Raw genomic sequence first — 12928 nt, 5'->3', positions numbered from 1 at the left:
TATTTTCAAGGCCTTTTCAAACAGCAGGAATTGTTTGTTCTGTGCTTTCCACACCATGCTGTCATACTGGGTAGAAATCTTCCTCATCTTGACAGACTAAGTAGGTGCTATTTCTGTTTGACACTGTTCCCCTTTTCAAGCATCAACTCCATTTTGGGAGTTGGGGGTCAGCCCTGGAGGCTTTCAGCATGACAGGAAGAGGTCTCAGGAAACATTGCAACATCATCTCCTTAGAAAAACAGATTCATATCTGGTAGCATAAGGGCATTGTGTTTAAATAACCAATTGTTAATCATTTCAGATGTTGTAATATTGTTTAACCCTTGGTAGAATAGAGTTACTCATGGAAATGAAGTGAAATCAAGGTCAGCTGGCCTTAGCATACTCATTGAGGCCAGGATTTCCACCCTGAGCAGGCAGAGAATTATTCTGCTCTGCACAGCTTTGGGATTCATTAATCTGCTTATTGTAAAGAATTTTTCAGTGATTGGTTTATGGAGATGTGTGGTAGCCTAGAGAATGCTCACTAATTACTTCTTGCTACACTCAAGATTGTCAAATTATTGTTCAGTGCTTTCTAGTTGGTCACCTAAACTGCAAATTACTGTTTTGTGCTTCCCAACTGATTGGCTGTGCTAAGTTTCCAGGGTGGCTATGCAAACACTGCTTGCAAGTGACTCTCACATTTCTCGTCTATAAAAATATTTACTTGACTTTTTGCACTGAAATGGACTTTCTCCCTCAAATTTTCATCTAAAGACAATTAAGAGGAGCAGATAAAGTTGAAGCATGCAGAGCTTGTCCACATATGCTCAGGGAAACATGGACATGATGCTAGTGGAGCTCCTAGCTCTACAGATTCTTGCTTTGACATTGGCTTTTGACTTGTCAGGAATTCATTTGCTAGAGTCTTGTAACTTTGTCTTGGTTTGAAAGACAGATGTCTGCTAAGGATGGCAGGAGCTTCCTTTGACATGGCCAATGTAAAGCCTCTCCTTCTGAATTATTGTAACTTTGAAATTAAGGGGCTTTTAGGCAAAGATACGGGAACAGGAATAACAGTTCTTTACTAGTGTGTGTAAATATTAAAACGAACAAACTAACTAAAACTTAATAAGAAAATTAAAATAAAATGTGATAGTACAAAAAAACACTGACAGAGTGAGAACACCCTGTCAGTCAGTCAGGGTGTTGCTATCAGTCCCATTAAATGGTGGCTCAGTCCTGCTGCAGTGACAGATGTGGTTCTGGTGGAGCAGTGCTCCTGTAGAAGGTGCAGTTTTCCTCTGAAGGCCTGGTGATGATGTAGAAGGGTCTGATTTTCCTTTGGAATCCAGTGGAAAAAGGCTGCTCTGATGTTCCAAATCTCAGATTTTATCTAGGTGGTAAATGCCTGGCTCCTCATCAATGGGATGATGGAATTTCATCAGCCATGCAGTGGGACTCAATGGCCCATTAACAATAGACATTTCCCTGGAGGAAGGATGGGTCATGGAAAATATAAAGAGCACTGCCCCACCTGGTTTTAACAGATAGTGATAGAATACATACTTTTGGTTACATCCTGCATAGCAACCCAAGGCAAACTTTTTATTCATAGCTTTTATTCTTAAATCCTGAGTAGTGATGATGAGGTATGAGGTCCTGGGCAGGTGCACCTGCTTAACAGTGAAATGTTAATGGGAAGTTTTCTAGGTGATAGGCCAGAAACAGGAAACATTTAGGAAGAAACCTTTTCACCTTAACAAATACATTCTTTCTAGAAAAAAACATTTTAGTGATAGAGTTATTGGTAAATGGCATTTAGCAATCTGATAGCCTCCAATGCTTTAGGAAGTTTTATTCATTCATAAACTTCAGGAAACAGAAAACAGCCAACTCTCTGACTTGACTTACATACTGTGTAAGTAGAGCGTTCAGGAGCAGGGATCTCTACAAGTTGGTGTGGTTTGCACTGGCCCTTGGAGAAAACTATCCAAAAGAAGGATATTTGATTGTGGTGTTTTTGCTGATATTAAATAACTGTGGAACAATATTTATTAGCAGTTAGAACATATCATAAGAGCTGGGCTGTGTTTATACTCATGTAGGAGTATGTGCTACACAAGTTACAAATGCTTTATGTGTCATACAGTCCTCGAGTCTTGTCAGAAATGTATTTGTAAGTATTTAAATAAACAACAAATTAAAAGGAAGTCCCTGAGCTGGATTGCAATCGTGAGCTGTCTGGAGTGACATCTATACTCAGTGACAGACCATGTGCTGCAGGCAGCAGAGTTCTTTCAGCAAAGTATAAAAATAACTGTGAAGCTGTGTGAACTGTGAGGCTGCATCCACACACGGGGCATAGGGGCACCTTTCATGTGTGTCAGTGTCTGATTGCTGAGCTTAGGTGCCAACCCACTTTCTTAATGCCCTCTGTTTCCTGCTTGCTTTTGAGTGTAATCCCAGACCCTCAAAACTGGAGGCTCTTCAGGAAGAATCAAAATTGTTAAGGGGAAGCATTAGATGTCTTAAATGGAGTATTCTATGAAATAAGGCAAAACGGCATGTTTTTCTTAACCCTAGTCTTATTTTAATTCTATTGTCTCCTGGTTGACTCTTTTCCTATCATTGTTACTTTACTCCAGTTGGTTTTTTTTAGATTAGAAGAAAGGCCAGTTGTCTTCAGCTGAGGGTAATCTTGGTTGTGTTTGGCCAGCCATGCCTTGGTTCAGTTGGATGTCATTGTCCTGGCCAGTGCATTTCCAGCTGGCAGAGGTGTGCCAGTCTTACCTGATGTTCAGGGTGACAGGAAGCACCTGAATTTTTCCACTGTCTAAGATTAAGGAAATGCTACTACTAAACCTTTTTTTCCCCCTACTTTTAATTTGGGAGTTATCTGCAAGCTATTTTGTGAGACCCAAGAGGGAAAGGCAAGGGGGAATACCACCCTGTTTTGCATTTGATTGCTCTTTCTGAAGCTTAGCCTGGTTTTATAAAATTTACTGTTTTGGTGTTCCCTTGAGCATAACCAGAAACTAATGAAATACAGTGTGAGACTAGAAACAAATCAGTAGGGTCATGCTTTTGCCCTCCATCTTCCTATCTTTCTTTTCAGAGGTGGCTGCAATCATTCTTGGATGGCTAGTCAAGAATCTTTATGAACTATTTGTAGTGTTCAAGAGTTTTTCATTTCTTGAAAAGGCCTATGTGGCATACAAATACCCCTTTCCCTTTCCCTCAGGCACTATTCAGAATGTTTAGAGTAACTTCTTGCCTGCCTGAGTGCCCAAATTGCTATTGCTGGGGTAGCTGAGAGCATCATTCATCCTAGAAGAGAGCCTGGAGGGGAAAAAAGGGAGTCTCATCCACCTTTTCCCCTTTGGTTGCAGTTCAGCTCTGTGTGCCAGCAGCCCCTCCTATTTAGCTTCCAGCAGATCTGGAATCCACTTGGTCCCCTTGGCTCCCAAGGAACATAAATGAACAGCAAGCAATTGCCCAGTGGAGAGCTGTGTCTTCACAGCCCCTTGCATAAATCATTGCTTCATAGGCCACAGAAATGATTTGCTTTGCTAATGCCTTATTCCATTGAGGTGTAGTGACTGTGTATGAAGAGGCTCAGTAAGGGTGATCCTTCTGAAAAACACCTGCTCTCTGTTCAGCTGTTTTATATCTGAAACCCGGTGTGATGTTTCTAGGAGGGTTTCAAGAAGCACAAGCAAAAGGGTCATTTCTTTGGAGATCTCTAAAGGCATTGCAGCTCTTCAGCTGGGCTGTGCTGCCTTGCTGAAGGGTGGGTGATTGGAGAGTACATTTAGGTTTTTTTTACTAACCCAGTTGTATAAGATTTGGGGGCTGAGGTTTGATGTGAAAACCGTTGTACTTCCAGGAATTGGCTTATTTCACTACATATCCCAAGATTTGCTTTTCCAAGCCATTAGCTCAAAAAAAAACCCCATAGAACTGTGCACGTATAGAAAAAAAGGAGCCTGTCAACTATTTTGGAAAACATGAAGCTGTGAGTCAGGATGTGCTGGGACCTTCTCATCTCGAGTGTGGTCATGCTCCTCTGCTGCCAAGTTCAGACAATAAGGCTGAAGCTGTTACAGTACCAGGGAGCTGGGAGCTGTATCATGTCATACAGGCTGAGGCAGTTTCTACACAGAGCAGTTTTTGAAATAGCCAGGTGGTTTTTTTGTTTGAGGATTTCTATTGCAGTCAAAGAAGTTTCTATTTGAGAAGGAGAGTAAAGGGTGATAAATTGGTAGAGATAGCAGTTGAAAGAAATTAATTCATGGAAAATAACTTTATGTCCCTGTTTAAATATAGTCGATAAAGTTCTGTTATTTTCTTAAAATAATTAACTCTAATGAGCATTTAGTTTTGAAGAGAAATAAATAAATGACCAAACTTTCAGGCACATTAATATTTGATTTGGAGATAACTGCATAAATATTGAATTTGAAGATTACATTCCAGAGCACTGCATTAAAATTGCAAGACTTTTCTATTATCCTTCATAATGGAACATGAAATTAGAAACTTGTTCATGGAAAGAAAAATTTCTTGACTCTCATTTACACGTTTTCAACACTGTTGTGTTAACGGAGGAGCTCTTCTCATACTGTGAAAAGAGACATAGCTATCAGTAGGACATAGACCCTGAAGTCATTTACGGTCCTTTTGAAAATTAATATGCACCATTTCATAATTGCATCTCAGTTCTTTGATTGGTATAGAACAGAACTTGAGCCAGGGAGTTGGCCTACGGGGTTAATGCTCATGTTTCCAGATGCAGGACTCCAGAAAGCTCTGGTGTTTGTTGTTCCTTAACTTCAATTCTTTTCCCTTTCCTTCAGTAGCCTGTGTTTGAGGACCACGAAAATGTCATCTTGGCTTGCTAATCCTGAAACAGCCTGGCACAGCTGTGTGGCTCAGGAGGGGATCACTGCAGATGCCACAGCTGTTGTTGTCCTGCACGTCCTGCCCCCAGAGGGGTGTGGGACTGTGGCTGTGGGTTGCTGTGGTGTGTGCTCAGTGAGCATTTGTCACTGCTCAGCACGTGTGGGATGTGTCCAGTGCTCACATCCAACAGGGGTGGATGGTGCTCAGCCCCCTCGGTGCTAATTCACAGCTGCCCTGCTTCTCCTCCAGGGAAATCATTCCCAAACACAATAACAAACAGAAACCTGGATCAGGCAGTCTCCAAACACGAGTGGGCATCCAGTCCAAAGTGTTTTCAAACACAGATTGATTTCCCAGCTTTTCTTCTCTTATATTGGTCTCAAATAATTCATTTCCATAACTTTGCAGTTCTGCGGTTGCTCCTCTTATTCATGGTTCAGCAATAACAAAACATTGTTCCTCAGGGACTTGAAAATGGAGCAAAGACCAATACAATGGTATTTCTTCCTAATTGGCTATATCCCTACAGAAAAATTAATGAAGTAATAGCATAGGAGAAAATTGGTTATTTTACCTTTATGTACATTCTCCTGTTTGTTAAAAACTGAATTTATTTAGAGAGAGAAGATTGTGTTTAGTTCCTGTACATGTTGCAGTTCTTTTGCAGCGGTTTGTTCAGAGTTAATGAACATTATGGACTTTCCTGCCCTAGAGCTCTGTCACCTGCACAGCCTTAGGACAGCAGAATGTGTAAATGATGTTTTAAAGCAATCTGTTGATCTTTGCCTCTGTCACTGAACATATAGCCAATCATTTATTAAATCTCTCTATATTACTTAACGAGTAGAACAGAAACATCAGCAAGTGACCTTTTGATCCTTTTTTGTTTGAGAAAGTAGCTTTTTATTTGTAAAGCTCCCAATGATAGCAAAATACAAATGAAGGTTTGATGTCTCCTCTTGTATTCCCTCAGGTTTATCAGGAAACAGGGGCTGGACCGGCTCTTCCTGGAGTGTGACACCCACATGTGGCGCCTGGGGGACCGCAAGATCCCAGAGGGAATCACAGTCGACGGGGGCTCAGACTGGTTCCTCCTCAACAGGAAATTTGTGGAATATGTCACCTTTTCCAATGATGATCTGGTTACAAAGATGAAGAGGTTTTACTCTTACACGCTGCTTCCTGCTGAGGTATGTGAATGCAAAGAATCCCTCTCTGTGTTCACACCTGCAATGTTTGTGCCTGTCCCAAAGATCTGACTGAAATCAGAGGGGCTCTCACCTGATGTCAGTGGGTTTTGAAGCGTCCCACAATGGGTAATGAAATTTTACTTCTTTGATGAGTAAGCCCTTTAGGATCAGAACATCTTTTGCAGTTGTTTATTGCTTTGTTTGTTAGTGGGACTTTTTTGCAAAGAGTGGCTTTGTTTTATATTTCTAAGCCTATTAATCTGCTAGTGAACAACCAAAAATCCAGCTGCCCTTTGCTTGCAAATTGTTCCTGCACAAAGCTTTTGAAGGATATTAGAGATGGCGAATTGTCTTCATAAGTAGCTTTCCTTGCTATTATCCAGTGCTTTTCTTTAAAAATATAAACCCTGCAAACAAAGGTTTATTGTTCTGTTCAAAACTCAGCTAGAAGGCACAGTCACAAATCATTTAGATCACTCAGGAGTCGCTCTGGCTGCAAGTGATGCAGAAGGGGAATGCACAGCAGTGTGGGGTTTTGCCTGGCGTGCAGCAGTGTGTCAGGAATGTGTGCTATCTGCAGGGAGAGCTCAGAGCCGTGGCTGGCAGCCTGTGCTACACCTGTCCCAGCAGGTACACTGCTCCCCTGGCTTGCCAGTTCTGCTCCACAGGCTGCAGCAGTCAGCCAGCCCAGGGGAGAACTGATGGCTGCCTTTAAACCCATAACTGCCTTGGCTCCTGAACATTTTGAGGGATGGATGACACTGATCTTGCAAATCTAGGGTTCGTTAGCTTGTGGTGGAGCAGAGCAATTGTTGTCTTTTGATAGAGGTTTATTATTCCACACACATGTTGCATAATCTTATTTTAATCCTGTTTCTGTTAAAAATCACCTTTTTTTCTCTACTCTGATAACCTTTTCATCCATTATCTAGAGAAATTCCTGTATTGCTATAAAAGGACACAGGGCAATGGGTAATTGGGAAGGGTTTTTTTTCCCCTCTCGCTTGAATGAGAATGGATGCCTTTATAGGTTTAACCAAACAGTTCAAGCATAAAATCCATATTCACTGGGCTGTCATTTAACATTAAAAAGGGTAGGGGGATTATTTGGGGGCCAGCCATGCTAATGTTATGCTGGTTATTTATAGATCTTACTATTGCTGATTTTAAAGAAAAATCACTACTCCAAAAATGGTCTCTTGCAGGACTAAAATTGATGATATTCCATAGCTTTTTTCTACAAGGTTTTCTTTGCAAGATACATGGCTGGTTTTGTAAAATGGCCCTGCCTTCACTGACCTGTTAACCTGCTGTATCAGTCCCCATTACACATGGTTTATGTAATTGCTGATATTATGATGATATAATTAGGATTATCCAATAGGAATTCCATGCTGCCATGAGTCAACAAATACAGACTTAAAATTTCAGACGTAAATGTAGGAGGCAGAATGTCCTTTTGATGCCTAGGGTGAACTGTGTGTTTCAGAACAAAGCCATTCAACTAGCAATGCATTTCTGAGTACTGGAGATAGACACCCACGGAAGAGCTGTCTGAGACTGTATTTTTATCAGAGTAGCCAGGGTGATGGTGTGGTTTGGAGAATTGTTTTGGGATACAATTTGAAATATGCCATTAGCACACTGTTCAGAAAAATAGTCCTAAATCTGTTAGACCAGGGAGTAACTTACAGAAGGGAAATAAAGGGCATTTCTTAGAATTGCTCATACAACTGAAATAAAAATAAAACTATTGCTGGCACAGGTGTCTTTCCTGGAGTCCTTTGGGCTGCCAGTGCCCAAAAGTGGGCACTGTAGAAGTGCAATTATTCTGTGCCAAGTTTTTGGAGCAGGACCTCAGCTGTGTGTTCTTACAGTTTGGTTGGGTCTGTAGAGTGTTGAGATTTTTCCATGCTCTAAGGAATATAGGCACATAGAATGTGTTTCATATGTGGCAGAACAATAGAGCTTGTTAATTCTGTCATTTCAAATGAAAATAGGTCCCACATTATGTCTGGACCCATGAGCTGAAGTCAAGGAGAACATGGAAGTTTGAGGAGCTAAGTGTGGTGATGTGCTCTGTGTTTGTTGCAGTCCTTCTTCCACACGGTGCTGGAGAACAGCCCCTTCTGTGACTCCATGGTGGATAACAACCTGCGCATCACCAACTGGAACAGGAAGCTCGGCTGCAAGTGTCAGTACAAGCACATTGTGGACTGGTGTGGCTGCTCACCCAATGACTTCAAACCAGCAGACTTCCACCGGTTCCAGGTAACTGAGCACACCTGCAGACAGGTTCTTCCCCCTGTGCTGGGTTTGGAGAGCTGGCTGAATGTGTGGCTGCAGCAGGGAGAGGGAAGGGAAGCTTTGACTTCATCAGGCAGGTGGAGAAAGAGATGTGAAGAAGCTCTGAACTTAATTTCAGGAGAATGAAAGATAAATTCTCCTATATTTTGGCCCTGGAGACATAGCACTGCATGGTAAGGTCACAAAGCAACTCTCTGCACTCCTTGGCGTTGGTAATCTGCTGTGCTAGAAGGGAGGGAAGCTGGACACATCTCTGACTGTACCACTATTATTTGGGAACTCTTGTGAGTTTATTGCAGAAGGTTTTTTCCAATGTTCCAGCTCAGGTGCTTTCATAATTTCACAGAACTCCTGCCTTTCAGTGTTAAGCAATGTTTATCATCTTTTAAAAAAGCTTAGAAGTTGATTAGTGTGTTTGCTAGAGACTTACATAGCACAAGGCAAAATCCATTTTCATTTTTATATTCATCAGCACGATCGTATTAAAGTTTATCTCATGGTTTTGGGAGCCTTAGTCATGAGGTTCTGATCACCCAGGTTTGGCAGGACTGTCTTAGAAGGTTTAATCAGTTCCTTTGTGATAGTTTCCTCAAGGCAGAAGTGAGAGCGAGTCCTGTGCTCCAGGGTGCACTCAGTCCCCAGGCTGTATCTGGCCTGTGTATCTTCTGTTGAGAATGAACAGCCGCTTGTTTCAAGGTCACCAGATCTGCAATTCCATCCCTCCAGCTCCTCGGGGTTCCCTGCATAAAGCATGTTTGTGTGGGATGGGGAATGTGTTGCCCTACAGCACAGGAATGATGACTGCTCTGAAACAGAGATCTTTTCTTTACTGTAATGTACTGCCTACCAGGCACGCTTGAAGTCGGTGACACAGGCACTCACAAAAAGAGCAAATGAGACGTTATCTAAAAGAGGCTCTGCTGCCCTAAACACCAATCCCAGGGAGCTCTCCAGCACAGAATAAATGACAAATCTTAAAAAACTACTGCCAGACTGCAGAGCCTTACGTGCTCCAGGCTGTGAACCCACAACAATATTTCAGAAAACAGTCAGGTAAACCGAGCTGGAAAGGAAAGTTCAAAATTAGAATAGATGTAAAGGCAGCTTCTGACACATTCTGGTGAGAGAGGCCCTCACATGAGCACACAGCACCAGAAGGCTGGGGCTTGCTGTTCCCTTGGAGGCACAAAGATCATAAAGCCGAGATCATAAAGCCCACAGCATGCACTGTCTCAGAGCAAAACTGAGTTTTCCAACCATCTGGGGCACTCTTGAGCTCCTTGGCACCTCAGGACCCATGCTCAAATATGAACAAGGCAAAACAAAGACTTTTTGAAAGCTAATGATAGTTGAGTAGCATATAAAGCAGTTATATGCCCAAGACTGTGTCAAATGCAGAGAAAAAATGTGGGCAGGACCACTCAGAAGTGGAGAAACCTCAGCCACAAATGGCACCTCTCCCAGAGACCTCTTACCATCTTCTAGCAGCAAATCCATACACAGAAAAAGCTGTTCTGTCTCTTCTGAGCCCCAGTGTCACAGTATGCTTTGCTCATTGCATAACACATGCCAGTGCTGCACTGTCTCCAGGCTAACATGGGGGTTTGGAGAGCATTCCCCACCCCTCCTGCTCTTGGAGAGCATTCCTGAGCAAGGCAGCATGGGCTGGCTGTTGGTCTGAAGGGGTTTTCACTGAGTAATTATGTAGTTTTTAGCTAAATCTTAACATCACTCCTAACAATTAATGGTCCCAAAGGTGACCTTTTAAGACATCTTTGCCCATGGTGAGAAAAAGTTCATGTCCTCAACTCCATCCCATTGCTTAGGACAAAGTGTCGTGTCTGTGTGCTGGTTTAAAAGCAAAATCAGTGAGAGACTCCAAGTTAGAAATACAATTTATTAGGAAAAAAGAGGAAAAATAGAATACATGCAATAGTACAAAAGAAAACCACTGACAGAGTCAGAATACAGCCTGACACCCTGTCAGTCAGTCAGGGTGTTGCTATCAGTCCCATTAAATGGTGGCTGCAGTCCTGCTGCAGTGACAGATGTGGTTCTGGTGGAGCAGTGCTCCTGCAGAAGGTGCAGTTTTCCTCTGAAGGTCCAGTGATGATTTGGAAAGGTCTGGTTTTCCCTGGAATCCAGTGGGGAAAGGCTGCCTTGGTGTTCCAAATCTCAGTTTTTATCTAGGTGGTAAATGCTTGGCTCCTCCCCCTGGGAGGAGCATCTCCCAATGGGATGATGGAATTTTATCAGCAATGCAGTGGGACTCAATGGCCCATTGACAGACAATATCTTCCTGGAGGAAGGATGGGCTGTGGAAAAGATAAAGAACACTGCCCCACCTGGTTTAACACATGGCCCATTAACAGAGAATATCTCCCACAGAGATAAGGATCACTGCCCCACCAGTTCTGGTTCCAGCAGATGGTGATAGAATCCATACTTCTGGTCACATCCTATATTGCAGCCTAGAACAGTCTGGCAATGTGACCTCAATGTCTTTTCCTGTCCTATCCCAACAGCAGACTGCCAGGCCAACGTTCTTCGCCCGCAAGTTTGAGGCCGTGGTGAACCAGGAGATCATTGGGCAGCTGGACTATTACCTGTACGGGAATTACCCTCCGGGCACGCCGGGGCTGCGCTCCTACTGGGAGAACGTGTACGAGGAGCCCGACGGGCTGGGCGCCCTGAGCGACGTGGCCCTCACCATGTTCCACTCCTTCTCCCGGCTGGGCCTGCGCCGCGCCGAGAGCTCCTTCCACGCCGCTGGGGACAACAGCTGCCGGTCAGTGCTGCCTGCTCGCTGCTCAGAGCCCAAATGAGGGATGCAGGGCTCCGGTCAGCTCTTTAAAATGCTGATTATTGTATCCAGATCATACAGCAGTTCACAGGTCGTGGGTGACAAGAGCCCAGCCCACAGCCTTTCCAGCCACAGCTATGGGTTTGTCTGAAGCTTCTCTAGTTCTGCTTACAATGCATTATATACTTTTCATTGCAGAGCATCTCAAAACGTGACAACCAATCAATACCTCTACTATTACCTATAGCCCATCATAACTACTAACATTACCATATTCATATTACTATTTTCCAATCACAAAAAGTTAGTATGTTACAATTTAAGCTAGAAGTTGTTTTTCAGTTTTCTTGCAGTGGAAAATTCTGAGATCTTTTCTCTACTTGCAACATTGGCTTTCTTGTTTGTCTGTGAAAATCTTTTTGCTTGGTAAAATCATCTTTTGTTTGAGGTGGATTTATCCTTTGCTCTAAGTCATAAAAGCCCCTTCCAACTAATTTTTTCTTTGCCTTCTAGTCACCCAGTAAGGCTGGCTCAGCAATTCTTTTCTTCTATATCAAAACTTGCTATCATTTATATTCCTTCTTCAGATTCTACATTCAAAGATCTTTCTGTTATACACACGTATCTGTGAGACCTTCCTGTCAAATTCTTATCCCTCCCAACATCAGGGGTCACAGGCACTGCCAGGCTCTGGGGAGGCTCCCTCTGCTCGGCTGTGCTGGCTGGAGCCTACGGCCACCAGCGGGGCCAGGCAGCTGCAAGTGCACAGTGCTTATTTCCAGGAGTATTTATGTCCATAATAAAGCTCTGGCTATTCCGGGTTGACATTATGTGACCTGTTTGCTGCACTTTTAAGGAGCTCCTCTCCAGCCTGATGAAGACTGACAGGATCCAGTTGGGCAGTGCTACCCCCACTGCTGCGTTTCCCTTGATTAATTTCAGCAAGTGCATTATAGCCTCAGCTCCTAAACCCTCCTGTGATTGCAGCAGAGGTCGTGTTCACCTCTATTATGCTTACCAAAAGCAGAGGACAGGATTTCAGAACAAATCTGAGCACAGGCAGGTTAATGGTCCTTGCTTGTTTGTTCCCCTGGGAGTACACATGGAGTACAGAGAGCTTGCTTGGCTCAGTTTGCCTGCTTGGTGCAGCTCTCTGTGCCAAGTGTGCTGCAACTGGTAAGATCTATTAGCATCAAAAACATAAAACATATGTAGGTGTTTATATATCTATATATAGATAGATAGATACATAAATCTCAATAAAAGTCCTTATTCTTTAAAACGAGATTCCCCTTATATTTTAGATTCCTTTTTCACCTCTAAGCCTGGCTAAGAAGAATTAAGTCTAAAAGGGATTTGAAAGAAGAAGTCCTGAAGTTAGACTTGCACAGAAAAGGCTCTCTTCATGGTACCTGTTTGCTGCCTGCAAACACATCTGCAGCTGTTTAGATTCAAAACAGAGAGGGTTCATCTTTTAAAGTCTTACTTTACCATCTCTTAATTCCTTCTTCAGAATGTATTTCTGGAGCCTGCCCTTTTTTATCCTAATAGAAAACACATAGAGCCTAAGTCAGCAAACACTGAAGATGCTCCATGTGCTTTGATGGATGGACATTGCCCCTCTTGTGTTCCTGAGGGGGAACCAAATGTGCCTTGACCTTCCTAAATTAGTCATGGAAGTGCTGAGCAATGTCCCATTTAGAAAGATGTGGCAATAAGTGCTCCAGATTCCTATTAGAGT

General features: G+C 42.9%; 1 protein-coding gene across 2 annotated transcripts in view; it reads left to right on the top strand.

Annotated features, from left to right (window-relative positions):
* XYLT1 (xylosyltransferase 1) overlaps positions 1-12928 on the top strand; it is a 177892-nt gene that overhangs the window by 141633 nt on the left and 23331 nt on the right. For both annotated transcript variants that reach the window (XM_088174415.1, XM_014895403.2), the window contains 3 exons: positions 5861-6077; positions 8172-8348; positions 10910-11172. In XM_088174415.1, the coding sequence (XP_088030541.1) occupies positions 5861-6077; positions 8172-8348; positions 10910-11172 (657 nt within the window). The remainder of the gene's footprint in view (positions 1-5860; positions 6078-8171; positions 8349-10909; positions 11173-12928) is intronic.

This window comes from Sturnus vulgaris, chromosome 16 (genome assembly GCF_052056855.1).
Source record: "Sturnus vulgaris isolate bStuVul1 chromosome 16, bStuVul1.hap1, whole genome shotgun sequence".
NCBI classification, from domain to species: Eukaryota; Metazoa; Chordata; class Aves; order Passeriformes; family Sturnidae; genus Sturnus; species Sturnus vulgaris.
This window is presented reverse-complemented; position numbering and strand designations above follow the sequence as displayed.